At 45.6% G+C, this 24,872-nt stretch overlaps 1 protein-coding gene across 1 annotated transcript; it reads right to left on the bottom strand.

Moving 5' to 3' along the window:
- Nucleotides 1-261: 261 nt before the first annotated feature.
- On the bottom strand, nucleotides 262-23,366 carry Asator (tau-tubulin kinase asator). Its single transcript, XM_076521766.1, has 22 exons — nucleotides 22,982-23,366; nucleotides 18,713-18,845; nucleotides 18,465-18,612; nucleotides 18,178-18,392; nucleotides 17,794-18,063; nucleotides 17,631-17,717; nucleotides 17,271-17,543; nucleotides 16,982-17,168; nucleotides 16,567-16,892; nucleotides 16,186-16,482; nucleotides 15,218-15,505; nucleotides 14,862-15,132; nucleotides 14,072-14,452; nucleotides 12,916-13,339; nucleotides 12,792-12,842; nucleotides 11,239-11,299; nucleotides 7,233-7,349; nucleotides 4,712-4,824; nucleotides 4,028-4,507; nucleotides 3,681-3,927; nucleotides 1,621-1,785; nucleotides 262-1,529 (listed from the first exon to the last, which is right to left on the bottom strand). The coding sequence occupies exons 1-22, from the start codon at nucleotides 22,987-22,989 to the stop codon at nucleotides 1,368-1,370; spliced, it is 4,704 nt and encodes a 1,567-aa protein (XP_076377881.1). The 5' UTR covers nucleotides 22,990-23,366; the 3' UTR covers nucleotides 262-1,367.
- Between the last annotated feature and the right edge of the window lie 1,506 nt (nucleotides 23,367-24,872).

The raw sequence follows: 24,872 nt of genomic DNA, 5'->3' as shown, positions 1-24,872 counted from the left end.
AATACATGCTCATACGTGTTGTATGCAACAACTGCACGCGATGCTTTTCGATTAATAATTACCTTTTCGCATCCGATGCGCGAGTCTTGCTAAAACGTGATCCTAATCGGAGGTTGATGCCGTAACCGATGTCAGCGATTTCGCGACGACATCGTTTACCGCTGTAGTAGCTGTCCAATGCATTTGCGTGTATCGGCGCAAAGGACGCCGACGAGGAAAGCGAGGGCAAAAACATCGATGGTTCATGAAACTACCAAAATGTAAAAGATTCGCTCGAAATTTATTAAAATATGATACTTTGATCACTGAGAGAGGTATAGTAGTGACAACCGTAAAAATATTGTGAACGAAACAAAAACATGGTTGAATCGCAACGCAGGATTTCCGACGGTTATTCGCGACGAACAGACCGTTTCTTCTTCTAACAACGATAAAGACCAGCCAAAAGTGCGTCTATTCGTTAATATATCGGTCGATTGCTATCAGTGTTACACTACTATCGTTATCGTTAGCGTTACTTTCTTCGTTTCTTAGTTACACCTTCGGTCAACGTTGAGATGCGCGACCGTAAATATCATTAAGTACATATACGTATATTCGAGTGATACGATCAAGGCACGATTCATTGCGGTTTTCGATTCCGAATGTAACTAGAATAAAATTAAAAAAAAAAAAAAAAAAAAGAAAAAAAAGAAAAAAACGGAAAAAAATTCAATCCAGGTACAACGAAGTTGTAATTATGTACAAATCGGTTGCGTATAGGAAGATACATGCACTCATCTTCTACACACTTAAGTACGCGTGTCGCGTGCACGAGTGCTGGTGCTGGTGCAAGTGAGAGCGAGAGCGAGAGTGCGAGTGCCTGGTGCTGGTGCACGCGACCTGTTTCGTAAACGATAAGAATATCCTATGTCACCGATTCCTAGGGTGCGGCTGAACAGGTTGACAGTCTGACTCGGAAATTGAGCAACATTTCCCTGAAAAGTTGACGCGCCGTTAAAATATAATAACGTTGTACAGCTTCTCTCTGTCTATGCTTATCCTATATCACATTTGTAACGCGTAATTCAACGCCCTCCGCGCGTTCCATCACTCTCGATCCTCTTCCCCGCATCCGCGTTATCAGTCGACCGGCATTCCATTCGAATTCTCTTCCTCTCTTCCTTGGACTAATTCGAAAGCACGTTTGACACGCGTATCACGATTTTCGATGAGAAAACGCCGCGATGCATCGCGATGCAACGCGATCGTCCGGCAAGACGATCACGAGCACGCGAAGACGTGGCGGACAACCTTTGTAGTCGCGTCGACGATGTGAAAATCTCTCCACGTCACGTCGTAACGGGCGACGTTACACGTTCGCCTTTTCAATCGATCGCATTTAGGTTCGTGTCCGTGGCGGTGGATTCCCTGGTCGTCGATGTCGGCGTCGATGCTGGCGTAGACGTTGGCGTCGGCATCGGCGGTCCCGACAGCATCATCTTCTCCTTGAGACATTGGTATTTTCGTAATCGGGAGGCCGCGTAATCCTGCAACGCGCATGACACATGACTGTTACCAACGGATGAATCACGGTGGAAGATGTTGCGCCAACATCGTTAGCGGCAGCTTCGAACTTACCCAGTATCCGAACGGTATTTCGGAAAGTTTCGCGTTGACGATGCTCCACAGACCCCAGAACAAATGACTGGCCAACGAAAATATTTTGATTTCCGCCATCGCGCGCTCTTCTTCCGACGCCCCTTCTTTCCCGACCGTTCTTAAATAACTTTTAATGAAGTTGAGCTGTCAAGAAAAAAACGAACCGATTAAACGCAAGCAAAAGAATGAGTTTGAAAGAGAGAGAGAGAGAGAGAGAGAGAGAGAGAGAGTAAAACAATCATCGAACGATACGTTCGCGTACGCGCATACACGCGTACTTGGTTAAATCGCGCGAATGAAAGCGACGGTCGAGAGCGAACCGCGGCAGGTTCGAATAGAAACACGTGCACGCTATGGTACGCGTGCGACGTACGCGTGTGCGCGCGAACGCGTAGACTCGTCGAGGAAAATTTGAGTAAATTTTTGCCAAAGAGAAGACTTTTTGACAAGCGCGTATGCATACGAATGTAGAAAAAACGCGTATCTATATGTTAGCACGGTACATATTGTAGTTAGCACTTGGCGGATCGAAAACTCGTGCGAATTTTCTCCGAATAGAACAAACATGGGAAGAAATACGCGGCTCGTGGGGGGAAAGGATATTCTAAAATACCGCGGAAAGCGGATATGCTGTATAATTTGCGTTTGCGGTGATTTTAGCGAAGTGTCTTAATTGGAAATAACGCGGTTTTACCACCCATAAGACACTGTACATTTATGGATCGACTATCGAGAGTGCGTGTAGAAGAAGTACTCTTAGAGTCGTAGATGCGCAGGTACGGGACTGATGTTGCAAAGATGGGTGATGATGGCACCGGTCGTTCTGGTTCCACAACGTGCGGTGCGAGACACACAGGATCCGTCATCGCATCGGCAGATCGATATGCCGTCCATTATTCCGAGTATTAGCCGATCGCAGGCATCAGCCTTGTCTCACCGAATCGTGGTCCTGTGAAACTAATATATACACACGCAGCACACGCCAACCAGTCCTCGATCAGCACTCGAAAGCTCTCGAATTCGCTCGACCGAGTATGTGCAATGTAGAACGTTACCACGCTATACGTATTCTTCTTCGCTATCGTCTCTTATGCGCTCGACGTCTTATCGTGTTGCGTCGAACGGTAGACTAGCTAGGGAGACTCCGACGGCTGGGACAAACGGGAGGAACGGCCAATGGCGTATGACGTATGGTATGCATGGTGTACGGTGTACGGTGTATGGTGTGATCCGTGGATACGTGTGACAGGCGATGATCGGCGACGGGTGTTTGGAGTGGATTTGCCAGGGCAAGAATTCAAAATACATCCTACTGGAACATGTTGTCGCGAACAAGATTGAGAATCAGCGTCGAAGCTCCTGCAGGACATTTGGATCGATCGAGCTGGCATCGTCTTCTACCGAATGAAATGTTTGTTCGCTGAAAGTCAGCGCGGAGGTGTGTCGCTGGACAATTTCGAAGCCAACATGTCCTGCAAGACAACGGCGGAATCCTCTCCGAACCGTGGGAATACCCAAGTAAACGCGTAAAATTCGCCGCGCGGCTTTACCAAAGGGAAACCGTTTCTCCGTGTTCCTTTTCATCGACATCGCGTGTCACTGGAACGATTCGGTAGAAAGCCGGACAGTTTCCCGTTACAAATTTCTCGATTTGTCAACGTTTCCTTCGAACTCCGATCGGGCCGAACGCCTAGCTACTGAAATTTCATTGATTCCGTGAGCATCGAAACGCAAGTTCTATCGTGGTCGTTATCTCGAATCGTTACTCTTATCGTTGTCGTTATCGTTATCGTTACAGATATATCATCGACGCTTATCGTTGCGATACGAATCGCGTACTCGTCGTCCGATTACGTACGAAACGCGAACATCGAGTTTCCTTTTTAATCGAGGAACGAATCGGTAAGCAAAAAAACACGTATGCGTACGCGTTTACGCGGGACGCGTGCGTATACGTGACGAAGGATAGGAACGTCTTACCCCTCTTCGAATAATCGCTAACGGTTCGAGTATTGGAGCCGTCGATCTCCGACACATACCTTCTGCTCTTCCGTAGGTCCGGATCCGGAGCGTTCGTGAAAGAAAGGATATTCGGCCGCCGTGTAATCGTATTGCCACTCGACGAAGTGATTCGCTACATCGAATCCTCGATAGTTGTACGAACAGTACTCGAAGTCGATCAGAACCAGTTCCGGTTTACGCGTGTTCTGTCTCAACAATATGTTACCTTCCTGCATGTCGTTGTGGCAAAATACAACCGGATGCTTCTGTCGCGTCGCGAGAGACCTGAAAACGCATCAACAACGAATCGTATCGTTTCTTTCCGTTATCGATCGTCGACGATACTCGTCCATCGTTCTTTTATCGAAGGCGGTTTCCTGCTTACCTGAACCAATCGATCTCGTGCTCCAGGTCGATCGATCGTATCGCGTTAACGTTCTTCGCGTGTCGGTCGTCTATATCTTCGACGTTTTCGAGAATGTCGTTAGCGGTGTCCAACCATTTGCTCATGGTGTCCCAGAGCCAGGTCGGCTCTTTGCTTATGGGCACCTGCATCGTGTGAATCTGTCCCATTTTCTCGGCGATCATCGAGCTCAAGGTCGGATCGGCCAATTCCTTGGTGAGCAGCGGCCTGGCGGGTATGTACTCCTCGATGCGACCACCGGGGAATATGCCGTGCAACTTCGGCCCGAGTTGTCTTTCGGACAGCAACGTGAAGATCACGGACTCTGTGATCAATCCTTCGAGCGCTCTCTCCCCGTGCACCTGGCCGTACAACCGCAACAGAACTTGCCGCGGTTCGCCGCGGATCGGAACGGCTCCGCTCGGAAGTTGAACGTTGTACAACCAATTGCTGAGGCCGCCGCTGCAACAAACATTTCACGTTATACCGTTTGTTCTCGCGTAGAGCGTTGCCTCCGGTAGACGGGACACTCTACCCCACCCCCGTAATTATGATCGCGAGACGAGAATACGCGCGTTCCAAATACCTTTGCTTCGCGCAACCAGGCCCGTTGCTCGGACAACAACGCTGTTTTCCCTAGCCAGTGTGGCCCGGTCTTCCACTCACCTGATACGCTTCAGAGCGATATTCTCCGCTGTAACATGCTTCCAAACTCCGTGGAGGTAATCGCGACATATGCGTGCTGCCATTTCCCGCATCTCTGGGTTCTCCTCGGACATCTAACGCATAAAACATACGACGCGATTAATCGAGCGTTCGACCAAAAGACCGGCCATCTTCTACGCGTGTACGCGCGCGTTATAGCGTAATAATAGCCAAGTTCGAGAGTAGGCTGAAATCGAAGCTTTTCGCGGCGCCTTTCCGGTGCCGGTCGGATCGAGCCCCCGTTCAAAATCAACCTAAAAAACGCGTGACGCATACGTGCGAGCGCAACGATGCATACGTACGCAAACACACTTGTAGGAGCAAACGATCCGTTAACGTCGCATCGACGTCGCTTCGCGCAGGGCGAACGTGGCTCTCTCCTTGTTCTCTTTCCACCCTTTCGACCGTGTTCTACCTTTCTATTTTTCGATTGTTCTACTATTTACGAGTTGCAACGACCGGACAATGTTGCATCACCGATCGACCGAAAAATCAAGAGCGACGGAAACGAACGCCGCGAACGCGCCGCATCTTTAGGTCTCGCCGACCTGCCCCGATAATGGTCGAGCAGACCTGCGCGAAACTAACGATCGATATTTCGTCCTGCGTATTGCCATCGTCGTGTTCCGCGACGATTTCGCGTTCGTTGGGGTATCGGCGTTTCTATCGTTACCAATTATCGACGATCGCCGGTCTATAAAATATAAATACGGTCGTTTCGTTCGGGGTCGTCCGGCAAAGGGTGATATCTCGCGATCGTTCGACAGTCCTTGCGACATTTTGTCGTCGCGCTCGTTTCGGTATCGAGCGCGACGATGCACGCGTGTTTATATCGACTCGGACTTTTTCAACCTTCCTACTTGCTATTTACACGATTTACTATTTACGCGATACGCACCGTGTCACGGTCATTGTTGCACCGCTGGCCTCGTGACAAACATTGTTAAACTGCGAGCCGCGCCGCGCCGCGCCGTACACACCCAGATCTAAAACGCTCATTTCCAATTTTATCGTGAAAACTAATCGTCCGTCGTTGGTAAACATTCTATAGAATAATGTTTGTTATATAAGATTGCTACACGAAAGCCGAACAGACGCAAATGTTCGATCTAGCAGCCGCAGCCGCGCCGATGGTAATTATTTTGTGCTCCTATCGAGCGGAACGCGGAAACAACTATAATCTACATTCTACGTCTGCGGAACGAGGGTTCCGGACGTAACGCATTGCCAAGTTCCATTTGCGTTTATCGTCCCGTGGCACGACGATGTTTCGATCGATCTTTTGTTCCTTCGGACCGCGAACGGAACGATTCGTACGCGTTTTCCTCGAATTCTCGGCATTCTCGGAATTCTCAGCAATTTTCTCACCATTACGTAATCTTAACGAGAACTCGAGTTCCGAGATGGAAGCAATTATCGTTTGATGAACGCGAAGCGAAGGCCGCCGTACGATTTAGTTTTCTTTCTCGAAGCTCTGCACGTCGTCGACGACGAAGGGAACTCGGATGCGCCTTTTTCGATCGGTTTCCATCTGTTCAACTACTTTTATTTATTACACTGTGTCGCATCGTCGGTACATTATGTAAAATACGTAGGTTGTATCGTATTAGATTGTATTATGTTACATGATAATATTATACTATACTGTATTATATGTATGTATGTATGTATGTGATACGTGCGAGCACGTATGCGTCGAATTGTTTCCTACAGATGATAAATGCTGCGAATGGAAAAATGTTTGGAAAACGTTTCGTCCGCGTTTTCCAGCTGCGGATCGAGATTCTGAAAAGAGACTGAATTCCGTTAGCATCCCCTAACGTTGCCACGCGATCGGTCAAATTCCAATCGACCGGGCCGTCCTACGAATTAGCGAACAAATTATGGAATCATTTAAAAAGTATTTACGCGCTCCGGTATTCGTATCGCGAGCACGCGTGTATCTACGTATTATGGTGATCGTGGATCGCGGCTCCGGCGCTACGAGTGGAAAAATTGTTCGAGGAGGGTGTGATCGAGAGACGTTGCATCTGCGTAGTTTCAGATATTTTCCTCGATCGAATAATATACGAGATTTCGAGCTCGACTCGTAATTAGAAGTCTGTAAACGCTTTCGTAGCCGCGTACATGTTTATTTCGAACTACCGCGGAAACGCACAGATCATGCCTGGATAAAGAAGTATAATATTTGATTAGAATTTAGTCGCGCCTGCTTATCCTTCGAAGATAACGCGTTCGACTCTCCGTCTATCGCCATGTTCCTATGTAATCGTACGCAATCACGGCACGGCACGGCACGGCACGGCACGGCACGGCACGGCACGGCACGGCGTGGCACAACAAAACTAAACGGCATTTAGCGATTTAACGACGAAATAAGAAACGAGAGAGAAATATCGGATACGAAGTTCCGATAGAATAATCTGCCGGAGAAACGGAAATGAAAAGAGAACGCGACGAAACGATACAATTGTTTACGCACCTTGTATCCCAAACCCATTTTTGTTGTTGTCGGTAACTGGTAACGCTTGGAACGACGCGGCACAGCTCCTGCCTGGTTCCCCTGCACTTTGACTACTCTGCCGTAGTCCGGGAGCAACTAAAAAATTGCGTTGCTGTTCGTTGTCTGCGTTCTACTTTCCGCTTTGTACTGTCGCCGTAAAAGGGTTCGGACGGTATTTCGAACGGTGCTCCCACAAATTTGTTACGGGAACGAGGTTAGAATGCTAAAAAATAGCTCCAGCAGTCTTGCGAGGACAAGTTTCCGGGCCTTGGAAATGCGAGACGATTGTTCCGTCAAAGGACGACGGATATTCACTGGCGATCGTGCGGACGTTCGAATCGATTTCGATTCGGTCACCGTTGCTTCTCGATATTTCTCGACAAAGCACGAGCAACCGTTACACCTACGTTAAATGTATCGACTCTCGAGATCGACCACTGCGAACACAAATATGCGATCCGCGGGTATTTCTTCCCACCGAGCAAAGATTTTTCTACGTGCGAGTAGAGCGCAAGTAAGTTTTTTTCGTAATTCGAGATTCGAGATACGGATTCGTTGAAGCACAACTACAGAAAGAGAATACCGTCCGCGTATGCGTACACGACGTCCGTGTTCGTGCACAGGTCAACACGAATATGCGCTATCGAAAGAGAGATGGAGACGGGACACGCAATTCCACCACACAATTACAAGCGGCAGCCAATCATCGTTCAATCTCGTTCCCACTTCTCGGTGGTGTCTCGGCGACGGCAACGCCACCGTCGTTGCGCGTCCTATGTGTGCTTCTTCGTACGTGCACGAGCAATGTCGAGCTTACGTATGCATCGAGGAATGTATTTGCTACGAGCTCAATGTTTCTACCTTACACGTAGACGCGTAGTCACCCGCTGGTACGCTTGCGCGTCCACATTTCACCTATCGGAATACAATAAAGCACGGTTGGTCAACGAAACACCGGCGTTTCTACCCATTTATCGTTCAATTCTGCAATTTTAATCAGATTTCAGGTCAAATTTCGAGAAGGAACATCGCGCGAACGTGCGAGATTAATGCGCGAGCCACGGGAGCCGTAGGAGTGGGAAAGAGCCAGATTTGGCACACGGGCTACGCTCGCCCTTGCCCGATTTACATTGTCCGATCTTGTATTCGAAATCAAGGTTTCCCGTGCACGAGTAAACAACAACCAATATTCTACACATGTATCTACAGATTTTGAAATATTTGCATCGCGTTCTCATATACAAATACTTTCGTTGTTAATCATTATTGTCCGATACATACATATACATACCGATGCACACATTGAACGATAAGGGTCTCCAACTGCCTGGATACGTAGAATCGTTGAGTTTGCGCAGTTTCGTTTGTGATAACGTATCCATGTAACGATGCGGAACATTTCTAACAAATTAGTCATCGTGTTGTAAAAAAGTAATTGCTTTTACAAATTATACCAAACACGACGTAGGGTACTATCTAATATCAACAAAAAACCGACGTGTACAGTCATCGATCGTCCGATCGAATCCAAGAAAATTAATCGCATATTTGGAACTTCAACCAGCGATCTATACAGCTTTATACACACATACGTATGCAGCTATATTTGTCGCGCTGCTTGTCGTCGTAAAGAAACATTTTGTTTGGAAAATTTTGCGATCATATAGATAGAGGAAACTGTCGCGTGGAGATATCGTGAACATGCTGTGATCGGTATTTCACGTAATGGATAACAGAGATTAGATAAGCTGTCTTTCCTTTTCACTTGCAAAAGTTCAGAACTTTGCTTAGAAGTATTAAAGTAGCTAGAATCGTCTTCTCCTGTCTATAACCCTTTGTACAAACAATGAAATGCCAACAGTACATATACGTGTATGCGATTGCATCGCGATACGTACAGCGTTTCAGAGAGAAAATATTGCGAGGAAACTATGTCAACACTTGTTTGGTCTACCGTGTTTTGTCTTGACAATGGGAAGCGTAGATGAACTGCGAGTTTCGTAATACATACAATGATATCGAAATGGTACGGTGAAAACGTAGTTTCGTAATATACAATCTCTATAGCTGGATCTGATAAACGTGCTAAAGCAGCAGGTCGATAATTTCAAGCTTCTATCGTTTAATCATTGATTCCCGCTTCTATTCCGAGACAGTAAAGCGACGTAGGAACTGCTGTAAGTAATTCTGACTATTTCGAACAGTCGAAGGACATTTTAGTATTACACGAAACTATAGATACATAATAAATAACTACACCGTGGCTGATTAAAAATTTTTAGGTTTTAGCAAAACATCTAGAAAATACTTTACCTGTCTCGAGTACCGAACGATTCAAATTTACCGCCGTTAGTGGCGCCTCTCGCGGCAACACTATGAAGCTTTGTCGGGGTCCGTACAGCGCCAATTAGTCCCGTGGCAAAACGCTCAAACTGTTAGCCAAAATCAGCTGTCGGTAATATTGGCTAACAGTTTGAGCGTTTTGCCACCGGACTAATTGGCGCTGTACGAACGCCGAAAGGAGCTTCGAGATTTCGCCGCAAGAGGCACCACTGTCGCCCGCACTCGCAGAACGCATGGTCGCCGAAAAACATTAATTACGGCAATATTAAAGCACAGAAATATAAACCAAAGCTACGGAATCGTTCAGGAGAATCTACTGCATCGATATCACATTAAAAAACAGATCGCAACATTGCGAAACATAATTAGTTGCGTTTTGAAGTTTGATTCACTGTTACGTTAATTACTCACATTTTGTAACGTTGTCATCCGCTTTCTTCACGCGATATCGACGCAGCAGACGCTCCACTATAAAGCTGTGCCCTCGGTTTATCGTTTTATGCCCTACTTTTGCCTTAATTAATATTTTTCGGCGATTCTGCGTTCTACAAATGCGGCCGACAGTGGCGCCTCTTGCGGCGAAATCTCGAAGCTCCTTTCGGTGTTCGTACAGCGCCAATTAGTCCGGTGGCAAAACGCTCAAACTGTTAGCCAAAATTTTGGCTAGTAGTTTCAGCGTTTTGCCACCGGACTAATTGGCGCTGTACGGACCCCGACAATGCTTCGTATTGTTGCCACGAGAGGCGCCACTGACCGGTCGACGGCGGTAAATTTGAATTGTTTCGAACTAAAGAAAAACAAGCTTTGTAGAGGTATAAGAGAATCCGAAAATTGTCAGGGTCGAGTCGAGAATTCAGGAGTTTGTTTTTGTATGCAGGCAGATACGTGAGTAGAAATTCAGATTTCATGTATAAGGAAATTTCACTTTCAGAGCATGATTGTTCCGATTCTTTTTTGTTAAAATAAAGTTAATAAATTTGACATGTCTACGTTTTCAAAAACAAAAAACATTCTGTTTATTTTCATGAAGCTGCGAATCGTCAAGGTGAATCGTATAAGTATTTTGCTGCGCGCGCGGTCTTTCCGTTTACAAAATTAAATATGTAATAAGGGATACGTCCAATGAGTTGTATTATGCGTGTTTGTTTACATTCAAACATACATTTGACCTTTGATTACAGATCCATTACTGATTTACACAGAGTTGATTTTGCTTGCGCACCTTACTGTCGTTGCATTCGAAATTCTGTATACATATTCGTACAAGATATTTCGTGATCGTAATCATCTCGAGATCCAAGAACAGACATTGCGCTGTCCAAGTTGTAACAATATACGTACAGAAGAATATACGTACATACACAGATTCATACACTCGTATAGACTCGTATAGACTCGATTCAGTCGATTGTTTGTCTCTATTGCGCCTACGTGTCTCGGTTGATTCTTTTGTTTGTGTAGTTTACACACTTTTACGACGCAAAATGAATTTCACGATTCTTTAAAGTTAAAGCTATTTCATCGTACCGTATCGTCAACGTTCTTACGACCATTGCACAAAATAAACCCTTAACTACTTTGTACAAATACAATATAGGTATGTATAACTCTATGCGCGAATTTGGTTTTAGTAATGGAATACTAGAGGATCTACTTGACTAGTTTTATGCATCACTAGATTCCATTCCACTGCGAATTCGTAACTGTCTGGAAAAATCACGTTACCGGGAAGTGCAAGACAAATACGCGTAATTCTATTACATATAAATCTAACTGTAGCTTTTTTCGAGTACTCTGTTTACGTGTCTGATATCGTTCCTCTCTCTGTTTCCCTCGACAAATTTCTCACAAACGCAAATAGTTCTTTAACGCGCCCGGTTCGTTTCTTTCGTCGATATTATTGTTAGCGAACCCCCTTCCCCACACGTACGATGGTGGTTTTTCAAAGAAATCGTGTTCCCCTGTATGCACGTGTGCACGTATATGTACATGGCGCGTACGTACGTTTCGGAGACAATCGAACATATCCAAACGAAATCGATCCAAAATACCGAACCGAAATCACAGTAACGCGTGTACGCGTAACCGATTCTATATCGGTTTTCAACTAGTTTCCGATATATTCAATGTCGCTAACGTAGAAGTAGAGTCGCTAAAGTACATAGAACGGAATCGATACAAGCTCTTTTCATCGTACAAACTATCGAAAGTTCCAACGAAATAAACGGAAAAGATCAAGCTACGTTTTAGGAAGAATTTGTTAAGCGTTATCGGTGATGTTTCGACGTCTCACAAAATGAACAGGAACGGCACGTTATAGTAACTCGTGAAGAGAAGGAAACGAGAAAGAGAAAGAGAGAGAGAGAGAGAGAGAGAAAAGCAGAGAGAAATGAGGAGACAGAGAGAGAGAGAGAGAGAGAGAGAGAGAGAGAGAGAGAGAGAGAGAGAGAGAGAGAGAGGGGGGGGGGCAAAGACAGACATAGATAGATGGAAAGAAATGTGTGCAGGAAGAATTTGTTCCCGTCGTTAACGCGGACAACTTCCCCGACATCTTTTCGAAAATGCCGTTATCGCATTGTAGCAACGTGCATCATTTACACATAATCATTAATATTTATTGTAATTATCATCGGACGCATTTAAGGACTAGGAAATGTAATCTTTGAAGCACCACCAATTCATATAATGTTCGCGATCCGCGAGAGAATTCTGCATTAGAAATAAATGATACGCTCAACGCATACGGATGGACTGAATATAATCGTTAGACGAACGCGCAGATGCGTAGACGCCTAGATGCGTCGAGCTAAAATTACGAAAATTTCTCGAATCTAATCGAACCGTGCTGTTCCGAGAACGTGTAACGTTCGTAAAAATAATTAGAATCGCTTGCTCGTACAGAAAAGCAATTTCAACTTGTGGATCGTTATTTCTTGTTCGATCGATTATTCCGTTGAGTTTGTTTTACGCTTCGAGGCTGAACGATCGTTCGGCGGCGCGGCGGTGTTGTACGAGTCTCGTACAATCCAATTGCCGTAAAATGGCCAGTCACGGATGGTTTCTTTCGCACTACGCGGAAAGAAAAGCTCCGCACATTCGACGAAACAGCAGATCGCAAAGTTCTGCCGTGATCGTGATCGTGATATTACAAAGAAACAGATCGGTTTCCTTCTTGTCGTTGACGCTGTACCTCACGATTCTCGGCTGACTATCGTTGCGTCCGGTATAGGTCGAAATCTGCGGCATCTGTAAATCGGACCCCGCACGTAGATGTATCGTGTGTATCGACTGTCGGGTCTATCTACTCTAAGAAACGTACCTGGCATTATTTTCTGCAACATGAGGTGGCAAGGACGTGGGAGGTGGCGGAGGCTGAGCATTCGGTGGTCCACTGCTTTCGGAATCGCTGTTGCTACTCTCTTCCGTTTGCTTGGCTGCTTCTCCTAGGAGGTGCGACGGTACTCCTCTCGGAGAAAAACGAGACAGTATTTCGGAATTAGGTCTGACCATGCGCTGCAATCTCGTTTGGAATCGCAGATTTCTTTGACTAGCATCCGTCACGTATTTCTCGCTTTCCCTTCGGCGACGTAACGCAGGGGTGCATCCGGTCAAATTTATGTCTTCCGTCGAGTTAGCCGACGTTAACGGCGAAAAGATCGGTCGTGCGTCGGGCAAGGTTGCGCATCTGCGTAGTTGCTGGGGCTCCCAGATCCTGGCCGCTGTCAAGGGTTTGCCTTTGATAGCTAAAATTTGCCAATGTTAGTATCGATTCGAATCGCTATACCCGCGGCATTATTTCTGACAAATCAGCTCATCCGAAACAAATACGGTTAACCAAGCGCGCGCAGACCTTCCTTTCCATTTCCTTCTCCTCCTTTCTCGCCTTTCTATCGTTCGACTTTACTTTTCTAGCTCGTTCGCGTTTTCCTGGACCGTACGACCGTACACGCAAAGACTTTGGAAAAGAAAACGAAAAGTTCATCGAATGGCCTGCCGTTCTTGGGACTATAGAACGCGCCCCGATCGAAAAACTTTGGAAAATTCTCGACTACGGAAAATTAGCGAAACAACCGTGATGCAGCTACTTGTACGGTAACTCGAGACAGGATTCGTAAATGTATCTACATTTTTCAATTATAATACGTACAATCGAGTATATTATCGTGTATTCTCTGAATTTTTTCTGAATTTTCTCTGAATTTTCTCTGAATTTTCTCTTAATATTCTGTTACCATCCTCTTTTTGTAAGCGTTCGTTATCCTTGAAATTGTGGCAACGATTACGATCGACGGGGAGACACGCGCGTGTCCCGCTTCGATATTACTTTTAATTGCATTAGTTCGAAAATCTAATAGCAAAACGGAACAGAATAGAACGAAACTACGTGAAATATACAGTGAGTCGCGCGAGTCGCATCAGCGATCCTCGAAAGAGAATCGTACGATTACAATTTAATCGAAAAAAGGCTTACTAACTAGCATCTATTTGCCTGGTTATAGCCGCGGGTGTAGACGATTTTTCGATTTCGTTAGCCACGCAAGTCCTGGTATTCGGAGTATTCGTTTCTGGAGTAGACTCTGATAGCGAACATCTGGGACTTTTAACCGGGACCGGTATTTTACTGACAGTGTTATAGATCCTACAAGGAGCTTCCTTTTCTTTATTGTTCTTATATTCACGAGTGGCTACTATGTTCGATATAGTGGCCGAGACGGTTGTGGTATTGTTTTCCTTATGTGTCGATACGACAGCATCGGCAGGTGGCCGATTCTCGACAGCATCGTCGTATACCGACGACTCTTCCGATCCTGGATTAGGGCCAGCTGGACTATCCACTGTACCGTTTGCCATGCTTCCTGTCGAACCACAAAATTGTTGTCTTCGTTGCCGAGAAATGTGTGTTTGAACGAAGAGAAAGTTACTGTGAAACGAAGTGTCTGCGATGCTAGAAAGCTTGTTTCTTTCGGCCAGATGGATGATGAGGAAATAAGGCGAAAAAGAAGCAGGCAGGCGCAAACATATATTATAGTAGATTAAATAAATTGGCCGGTTCACGTTAGGCGTAAAAGGGCTCGCGGGAGACACGGAAAACGCGGTGAACACGGTAAACACGAGTAACATGGTAAACACGGAAAACACGGAAGACACGGGAGATAAGAGAGAGAGAGAGAGAGAGAGAGAGAGAGAGAGAGAGAGAGAGAGAGAGAGAGAGAGAGACGGGGAAGACACGTGTAATCTATCGCAGCAAACAATTGGCATGCTTACTCTGCAACGGTTCTCTGTCGGTGGTAGTTTGCACAACGGTAGCACCAGCCGTCGCGTCCACGACCCTAATTTCCAGTCTACCCGCCACCGCACCCGTCTCTTCTTCTTCCCCGCCGGGTGTACTAGGCATTGTGTTCGGGGGTGAGAAAGCAACCGCTGGTACGCTCGCTCGTCGGGGCGGCGGACTTTCTCTCGGTTCGTCGTAACGCGTTGCGATGTTCCTCATTACGTCCACCTCGTAAAACAGATCGTCGAACGCCGCTTGTTGTACCTGTCCCAAAATAAATTGGTGCATCGATTCCAATCAAATTCAAAATACCAATAGATGTATCTAGGACAGATGCGTATATACGAACCAACGGGGCTTCGAGATTGGCGCGGACATGCGGCGCCAACGCTGGCACGCTCCAAGCACTGGGGAGCGCCCCTTGGAGATCCGGATATTTCTCGATGCCAGCGATGTTCAAGCATCGATGAGGAACCGAAGGTTTTGGAGAATCTTCGCTGATTCGAGACAGGGCGGAAGGTACAATTGAATGCTGATGAGACACAACCGACGTGGCTGATTGAACCACCGCTGTTTTCGCATCGATAGACGCAGGCACTGAAGATGCGGTAGTCACAGCATCACTGACAACTGTCGACTGTATATACAAGTGTGGTAAAAACACGAAACTATTGCAAAACTATCGTTGTATATGCACATGTAGGGCGTATGTATACGTCTGTTGAATCGTTGCTTCACTCAAACGAAAACATGTAGAAAAAGTGCAAGGAACTCGAAGGTGGACAAACAGGTGCACGCAACTCTTTCCGACTCTGCGTTTCTCGCTTCGTTTGATATCCTCTTTCGTAACGCATGCGTCTCTACCAACTACGATAAACTACACGACAGAATCGAGTTATCTATAGGCATGTGCGCGCCTCCTCGTAAGGTTTTGCAATTTCTAGAGGCATGGAGAATCGAGAAGTAGTCGTAAACTGGTCTACGTAATAAAATATATATATATATATATATATCACAGATATCGAAAAGACAGACAAGACGAGCGATGACAAATAATGCAGAAACACGCGTAAAGTTTCGAACGATGGCATATAAAGAGGGTCGATTCGATTCTGTGGCAGGTAACAACGGTCGCATCAAACGAGGGCATGGACGCTGCCCGGACTTGGCTAGAATGTCAAACATTTCATCCGTAAGTTGATAAAGAAATATACATTTCTTCTTGTATCGTATGTCTTCTTTTTTTTTTCTTGTTCACCAAAAATATGTCTGCAGGGAATTCGATACGATCCAAGGAAAATTTCAGATCAAATTTACCTGCGGAACTATAACTGGCAAGTTGGCCCCTTTATGTTCAGGACTCTGTAAGTTTTCTCCTTTCCATTCGTTGTCGGTCTCTTCGGAGTCGTCGAATTGCGATTTCCATTGAGAGGCCAACGTTAACCCACCACCGCCTTTGGTTACTTGTTGTAACGCGGATACGTTGTCGTCGTCGATCTGTGCACACTGGGTGATAGAGTAGTCTCTTATCGCCGCACGGCTGGCTCGTGTTTGTTGTCGACCGTCCGTTCGTCTACGGAGTTCCCTCTTCAGCGGTTCTCTTTGTTCCGTAACCTGTCGGAGTTAACTAATTGTTAGACAACGATCAAGTTGTGTAAACTCTTCGAATTCGAACGAACACGGTCGATCGATACGTACGGGACTCTGATTGCCAACGTATTTTGGATTGGTAACATCGTAGGAACAATAAGAGGCATCGACTTCGGTTTGCACTCGAGGACTGGGTGGCTCTTCGGTTGTCGGTTCGGGTGCGGGCCTCACCCGTACTCGAACGAAGGCACCGCTCTGTGATTTTCGCAACGGTGCCGGCAGCTTCGCGCTAATTTTATTTCGGGTCACTTCCGAAGCGGAACGGGCAGACGCCATCAGCGCATCCCCTTCGTTGTCCACGGGCTTCTCCACCGTCACCACTCCAGTTTGCGGTTCGGCGGCCATCGAGACTGCGCGCCGTTTCTTCGGCGAACCTGCAAGATCCATATAGACGCAAGCATGTAAAACAGGGGACCGGAAGAAAGATAGAAATCTATTCGTTTAATTGAAAAAGTTTTGCGACCGTGAGTCGTCGGTGGAAGAACAGCTTGCTGCCTGTTCTGCTGGTGATTGTTATCGATCGTTGGTATCGTGGCGTTGCAGTTCTTGTCGCGACCATGATTGCTATTGGCTGATGTAAACGGTACCGAAGATGCTTCCACACCGCGTTGCTTGTTCCTTCTGCATATACTTTCGTAATCCATTTGTGCCTGGAAAACGGCAGAAAATAATAGCAAGAGATAACTGACGCGGTTAGGGGCAACAAGGCGCGGTAACCCGTTCAGTTTGCTGTTAGCATCGTTGCGTCTTACGTCTAATTCTTTCCTGTTGTCGGGTTCGACGTTTTCTTGATTGTTCGTGTCGACGTTTGGCGTGGGCGGTGGCTGATTGATCGTGGTTGCAGTAGTCAGTACAGGAGGTACGGTAACCGTTGGCAGAGACCTGGTAGTTGACAAACTTTCGTTGGCTATCACCGCTCTTTCCCAGTCGTAAGGATCGTTCGTCTTCACGCCTCTCCGTTTCATGCAGCGCTCGAACAATCCCGCTAACATCTCATAGTCTGGTTTGTCCGCGTATTCCAAACTCTAGAATAGTGTTATTCTATAATAGATATATCGAGTACTAACAATTTCCTAACGATCGCGTGTCGCCATGGTTTTTCAAACACGTACCTGAATATGTTCCAGGAAACCTCGAAAATCGGATGGAAGGTGTTTTAAAAGTAAATGATGATCGAACCGCTCTTTCATGAGACCCACCTGAGTTAAACGAATTACATATTATCGATTAATCGGTCCAACCGATATTTCGAACGACGTGCTCCCTTTAACGTACCTGTTCTTTGTCCTTTATTTTCCGCCATGGAAGTTGTCCGTTTACAAATTCTACCAACATGTAAAACAACGACCACAAATCATCGTGTCTACCCATTTCTTTATTTTTGTGTGCATTTACGGATGCGTAACGGACGGTTCCTCTAAATCCTGCCGCGCTGCGAGGTGGTCGAACTTCGCCGGTGGTAGTTGTAAATTGACGAGACAGTCCAAAATCCAGCATGTACACCAGCATCGAGTTATGCGGAAGTCGTCCGATTGAAAAATTTGACTGCAAGCATACCCACAGAAATGTATATGACATACGTGTAATTTTGAAACACGGTATCACGGCGAACGTTCGTAGGTGTCCTATAGTACAATACCATACCAAAATCGTGCTCACCGGTTTAATGTCCCTGTGAAGAAAACCTACTTCGTGTATACTTTCTATCGCTTGAAGAATTTGAAGTCCTAAACGAAGAGTGGTGGACAACGAAAATGCGCCTCTTGGCTGAGCACGACGTAATTCAGCCAAATTTTTGCCTTGCAATTGCATCACAACATAATTGAATCGATCGTTTCGACCACAGCCGATAAATCTGCATACGTGTTCCCTACCTGCGATAGATGCGATCGTTTATATTTGCGCGCATAGAAAATCATAGATGCTAACATAAAATTCTAACAAACCCTGAAGCTTCTTTAATACGGCTACTTCCATCTTAAGAACTTGCTTTGGCTGTCGAGCAGATTCAACTTTTAACGCGACTAGCTCCTTGGTCATTAAATCTACGCCTTCGTATATCTCCCCGAATCCTCCTCCCCCTATTTTTTTAATCTACAGCGTGAAAAGAACGGTAACATGTAAAATTGATAGGAAGAAGGAGAAGATGTATACGTTGAGAGAAAGAAAAGGATAAATGAATTAAGCGACTCACAACTTTCCAACGTTCTTTGACCACATGGCCAGGCTGTAACAAATCTTCACTCGTCATAGTTATGTTATTATTCTGGTCCGTACTTTCGTCGCCTACATTCCTCAGCAGCACATTGGTAGAATGAACGGGATGCCTGAAAAATGCGAGCGATCCCTTATGCGTTGCGATTGAATCGAGATACGTAGAATCGTTCGCATACTGGATGCGTTTAGGCCTCCGTTGGCCTCTCTCGAGAACACGCGAAAAGACAACATATAATTAAATAAAAATAAATAGAGAGACGGAAACAGAATCGTAACGTGTGTCGACGCGACGTTACTGAAGAGACCGGAGGAACGGCTCGATACAACGAACTTTGTAGCTGTCAACGGGAGACAAGCGACACGCCCCGAAACCGTAATAGGTTAGGTTTTTAACCTAAAGCAGCGTATTATGGTAGAAAATTGGTCGATACCGAGCGCCCTGTGTTAGGCAGCCATGATTGCGTGCGAGCGAAGGGTACAGCGGATACGTAGGGAACGACGACCAACCGTTCTATCCGTCATGCGACAGCGTTCGGCCGTCACCCGTCACCCGTCACATTCGAGTTTTTCTTTTTCTTGAAAAATCGTTTGTGGATTATTCATCGTTTAGCGACAATCACACCTTTGAAACTTTCGAGCGATTCTTCCAGCAAGTCTACGAGTCGCTAAGTCGCGTTAACTCGCGTCAATCATTACGAACACAACCGAATGAATCCGAGTCGAGCAATGAAACTAAGAGAGGGAACACGGCTAAAGAAAATAATACATATATGTATGTATGTATGTAGTTCTATCCCTTTGGTTTCCTTGCTCGTCGCAATGTTGTATGAAACATTTCATGTTATAGAGCGTTTCATTCGTAATCCTTTCCCGCACACCCATCGATCCAGATTTCAATGAATTATTTCATTTTTACTAACGATGTTGTTCGTCGATACTGTTTCGAATCCTCGACGATGTTTCCTCGCGAGCAGAACTTTCCCCAACCAGTGTACAAGTCTCTTCACGATTGCACACTTTCCGTCCGCATCTTTCCTTTTCTCCTTTTTCCCCGATACTTCGTATCCGTATCACACGTATTTCGTCCCCTTCCCGCTAGTTTCACTCTATCTTCGCTTCACCCTTCCATCTTTCTTTCTCTCCTTTTGCCTTCTCACCCTCTCCCACTCTCCTAGCCCATCCCACCGTTTTCTTATATATCTCTCTCCCTCCCTCCTACTCCCTCTCTCACTCACTCTGCTCCTCTCTCTCTCTCTCTCTCTCTCTCTCTCTCTCTCTCTCTCTCTCTCTGTCACCCTTTCCCACTCTGTTGCGAGTTGATTCGACCCGAGCGAGAGACCCGACACCGACACCGCACGTTTGCTATTTTACCCTTTCTTTTTTTCTATTCTCACACGACATTTTATCTTTGCGATCACCTTGTTCGCGACGGTACAAAATGTATCCGATGTATCTGCGAGAACCGTAGCTACGTACTATTTCCCGTCAAACACCGATAGAACAGCCATTTTTCGATTTTGTACCACTACAGTCGTAATACTTGTAAACGCCGCAAGATAGCGACCTGAATGCTCGATCGATCTCTGTCTCTATCGTCCTCTCTTTTCTCACTATCCTTTCAAATATTTCAGGGTTTAATCAGTGAGTGACCATGTGAACTGTGAACGTTCTACTACTTACGTGACCGATATACCAGAGGACATGCATATGCATACTCGTATTTGTTTCTTTCTTTCTTTCTAATTTTGCGCATTGTTGTATAATTGTGCATCGTACTGTAGATTATATGTACATTATAGATACATGTATTCGGTGAATTTTAGTCTACGTCGTTCGCATTGTTCCAACAGAAAACATTTGAACTATTTTCTTTCGCGATAAGTCTCGCGACGCGTACAAAAATATACGATAGTTTGGAATTATTCATTCTCGAAACGAAGAAGTACAGCTCAGAGATTAATAACTTCTTACAGAATCGAAACGCGCTCGTAAGGCAGTATAGTAAATACACATATACGTGTGTAAATACATAAATTTTCTTTGCAAATTGAGGTTATGCGCCGACCTACTGCCCTTCGAATTAATCAAATCTGAAAATGATCGCTCTCGCGGTATTACTTCTGACAGCAGATTAATATCGAGTCTATGAAAGTAATAGAGATCGAGAATTTAAAAATCTCTCTCGAACTTGTTCGGTCTCGCGTACGCGTACGCGCGCGTACATATATAATACGTATATGCACGCTTCGATACGATCGAAAGAGAAAGATCGTTCGTACAAATTTTCCTACATCGATTCCTGTTACAAGCTCGTGCTTTGTAATATTTCAAATTTTGTCGATTAGTAAATAATAATTAACAATAGCAGTAGCGGTAAATAATAACGTTTATTAGTAATGATAGCAACGATTAACAATAAAGTGATCGATCGTTGAATAAATGTTGCGTCGCGTTACGCCTGGTGCGATGCGATTTTGAATATCCCGCGTAACGCGCTGCGGTGCTAGACACGATTCGAAGTCCGTACCGTGAAGTGCCCGGCCCAAGTTTAATGATTATTCTCGCGCTCGACGCTCGTGGTTTACCGTTGTCGTTAATATTTCGCAGGAAACTTTCTCCACGACATATACTACTTACGCTATTCCACCTTCGTGCGGTAGAAATAAAAGTAAATTCGACCAAGACGGTATATGTATCTGTATCCCCTACCCGCGAAAAACGATGTATTTATGAGAAATTTTTATCGTAGTCATATTTGTACCACCTTATAATCTACAGTACGGTATTACCGAATGATGTTGCTTTTAATAGGTGGTGCTTAAATAATTCTGTTATACCGAACATGCGAAAATGTCACGTTACCGAATCACGTCGAAATCTACATCGCGCGTTAATTTGTACGATAAAACGCGTGAACCGATATTGCGGAGTGCGAACGGAGCGAATGATTTTATAATATATGTATGTATATATATATATATATATATATATATATTTCAACTAAATCGAATTTTTCATATTTATAATAACGTTGTTACAATGTGTTAAAAGGGCGAGCGTCTCGAAGCATGTATTAATCACAGATCTTGAATGTGTTGACGCAATAAAAGTACTATGTGTACAGCTTAGTTAGAACACATTTAGAATGCAGACTGGTACTATCTAGTCACCGACGATACTTCGAAGCGTGGGACACTTCTAAAAGGATAGAACTACGATTCTCTCATAAATTTTTGGCCAATTATACGTACATTACGGAGCAGAAACTTTCGGGCAGATTACACGGTACCAAAGACAAGTCTCGCTTGGAAATGGCAAAGAATACCGTTGCATGCTACCTATAAAATATGTATATGGGCAATGCATAACCTTCGTTCAGAAATATAATTCGTAACGTACGCATGCTGTTACTTTGTCACAATACGAATATAGAGCGAATACGAAAAGCTAAATCGAAAACCTTATTTACAAATAGCACCTGATCGACGCGTTTTCGTGCTGCCTCGCAAATTTTGGTTCGTATGGGATTTTACCCCGTTGAAAGCAAAATAAATTCTTATATGTATATACATATGCTGTACAATTTAAGTTTAAACATCTATTTTTAAACGACCCCACTTTATATGTGTACATATTACGCGGAGTAGCATCTTTCTCCGCGCCAAGGTACTTTTCGAGGTAGTTCTGTTGCTCTTTAGCCATCTATCTGCACGTCGGTCGAACGAAAAGATTGGTTTTTCGTATTGGTTTTAAACGGTCCACTATGTCTCTCTCTCTCCCTCTCTCTCTCTCTCTCTCTCTCTCTGCAACCGACGGCAACCCGTTCACCGCGTTATCGAAATGCATACATACACACATGCATACATACGAATGATCAAGGCACGGATGAAGCGCGAATACGCGAGAAGCACGCGTGCGCACGTTCGTGCGTGCTCTCCAGGGCAATTAAAACGTATGTACTCGCACACTCCGGGCATGCTCTGCTTATGCAAACTGTACGAATATGCGTAAGGATAGAAAAACGGATGAAAAAGTTAGCGCAGTCATTTCAAAGAAGGAGAACACACTGTGAAACAAAACCGATTGGTCGAGGGAAACGAAAGAAAGAAAGAAAGAAAGAGGGCTGTGGTGGAGGGGGTAGCGGAGAAGTGGAGATACAACAAAGAGAGCAAGGGGGTACAACGGGAGAGCAAAAAGGATCGAATACCAAGTTTAAATCGTCTCGAAAGAAATAATGATCACGTACCACTTCATGGCTCCGAACGAAAGAGGGACTTGGCGATAAATAAAGGCAATGAAAAGATCGCGTCGAGTGGATAGAGGTGGTTACACGAAGATGACACAGAGCAGAATGATTACGGCGACGGCGATGGTAGCGTTGGTGGTAGCGTTGGTGGTAGCGTTGGTGGCAGTGGCGGTGGCGGTGGCGGCGGCGGTGGCGGTGACGAAGGTGTCGGTGACAGCGGCGGTGGTGACGGTGGCGAATCGACGCGTTGTTCAAAATCGAACACAAGATACGAACAGACGGTCGGGTAAACCGGATAGAATCGAAATCGAAACGAACATTGTACCGTGGAATCGTCCACGGCCCCTCCCATGCAGAGCGCGACGAACGATGATCGAGGACAATTTCTCGCGCGATCCGGGACCGAGAACACGAAGGGAACGGTTTTGGTTAACGAACCGATGGCTAAAGCTCTTTCGGACGAGTCGGAGCCGGAGCCGGAGTCGGAGTCGGAGTCGGAGTCGGAGTCGGGGTCCGAGTTCGAGTCGGAGTCAGAGAGCTCGAATGCGAGTCGCCGCGTTCCACTGGCATTGGACTGACACACGAGTATCGCTTTGTTCCTTTTCTTCCATCGTCTCCTTCTCTTTTCGATCCTCTCTCTCTCCCTCCCTCCGGCCGATGCGGCCTGGTGGTCGCTCGGCCTGTCTCGAATCTTGAACCGAACCGATCGCGGACGCTGCTTCGCGTACCAGACCTTGGCTCCTACGCTCCTACCTATCTCTGCCTATTTACTATAAAGTGTCCGTACTATGCCATTCATCGATTTTCGATCATTGACGCGTCCGCGCGTACACCCACGCGTACACGTATACGTCTCCCTTTTCGCGCTATCTTTGCAAATTTCGAAGCAGACGTCGCGATTCGCAGCCACGCGTCCCGGTAATCTTTAGTTTATTCGGTAAACAGGGACTCCTGGTTTTACGTTGGAAGAGGCGATTAAACCGGTCTTCCGAAAGTACGATTGTCTTGAAATTCTGTCGAGAAAATATACATAGCTATACATATTTCGCGTATCCCGCCTTCGCGTTCAGCAAACTTGTGTTATTTCGGTCCGGCGCGGCGGCACGGCAGCGTGCTCGACCATTTCACGCGTACAATTTTTACAGGTCGAGGAGTGTCGCAACTTACGACGCGACGAGTCGAGTCGAGTCGGAATCTTATTCAAGTTCGTTTCTTTCCTTTCCTCTATTTTTCTTTTCCGCCCGAAAACGCCGATCGGCTCGTGGCAAACGACGATGAGATTCCAAATTCGAAGGAGAAACGGTATCGCCGAGGTGCGTGTACCTCGTGTACGTCGGATAATACGTAATATCGGCAATAATTGGGAAAAATTCGTTCCTCTCGTCCTATTTTCACGCGTGCCACTCGGCTTGCTCTCTACCCCTGTTTCACCTTCGTTTTAGAATCGGATAAACGGTCGACGGCACGATTGTGTTACCATGCCAGACTCGAGAATAGCATCGGTCAGATGAAATACCGGAATACCAGACGTTTATCGAATATTCCATCTCTGCGGACCCAAACCATGTGTTTGTATTATTATAATTCGGCGATGGGATATCAGAAAACCGAACGATCTTGTAGTCTCTGTGTTCTCCTATTTACGCGAGTGCACTCTTCTCTCTCTCGAGAAGTCTCGTTGTCACCGATTCGTTTGGTTTTTCTGTCGTCGAGTCGAAATCAAAATCGATCGCTCCTACCAATTCCTGTATCTGTCCGTACTTCGTACACTCGACAATTTTGCGATCGATGAATAAAAAAAAGGATATCCAAACTATTATCGAACCGAGGCGTTACAGATTGTAATCGATAATTTCAATTTGTTCGAAACAAACGTGGTATATTACCCGTT

Source organism: Megalopta genalis, chromosome 5 (assembly GCF_051020955.1).
Source record: "Megalopta genalis isolate 19385.01 chromosome 5, iyMegGena1_principal, whole genome shotgun sequence".
NCBI classification, from domain to species: domain Eukaryota; kingdom Metazoa; phylum Arthropoda; class Insecta; order Hymenoptera; family Halictidae; genus Megalopta; species Megalopta genalis.
This window is presented reverse-complemented; position numbering and strand designations above follow the sequence as displayed.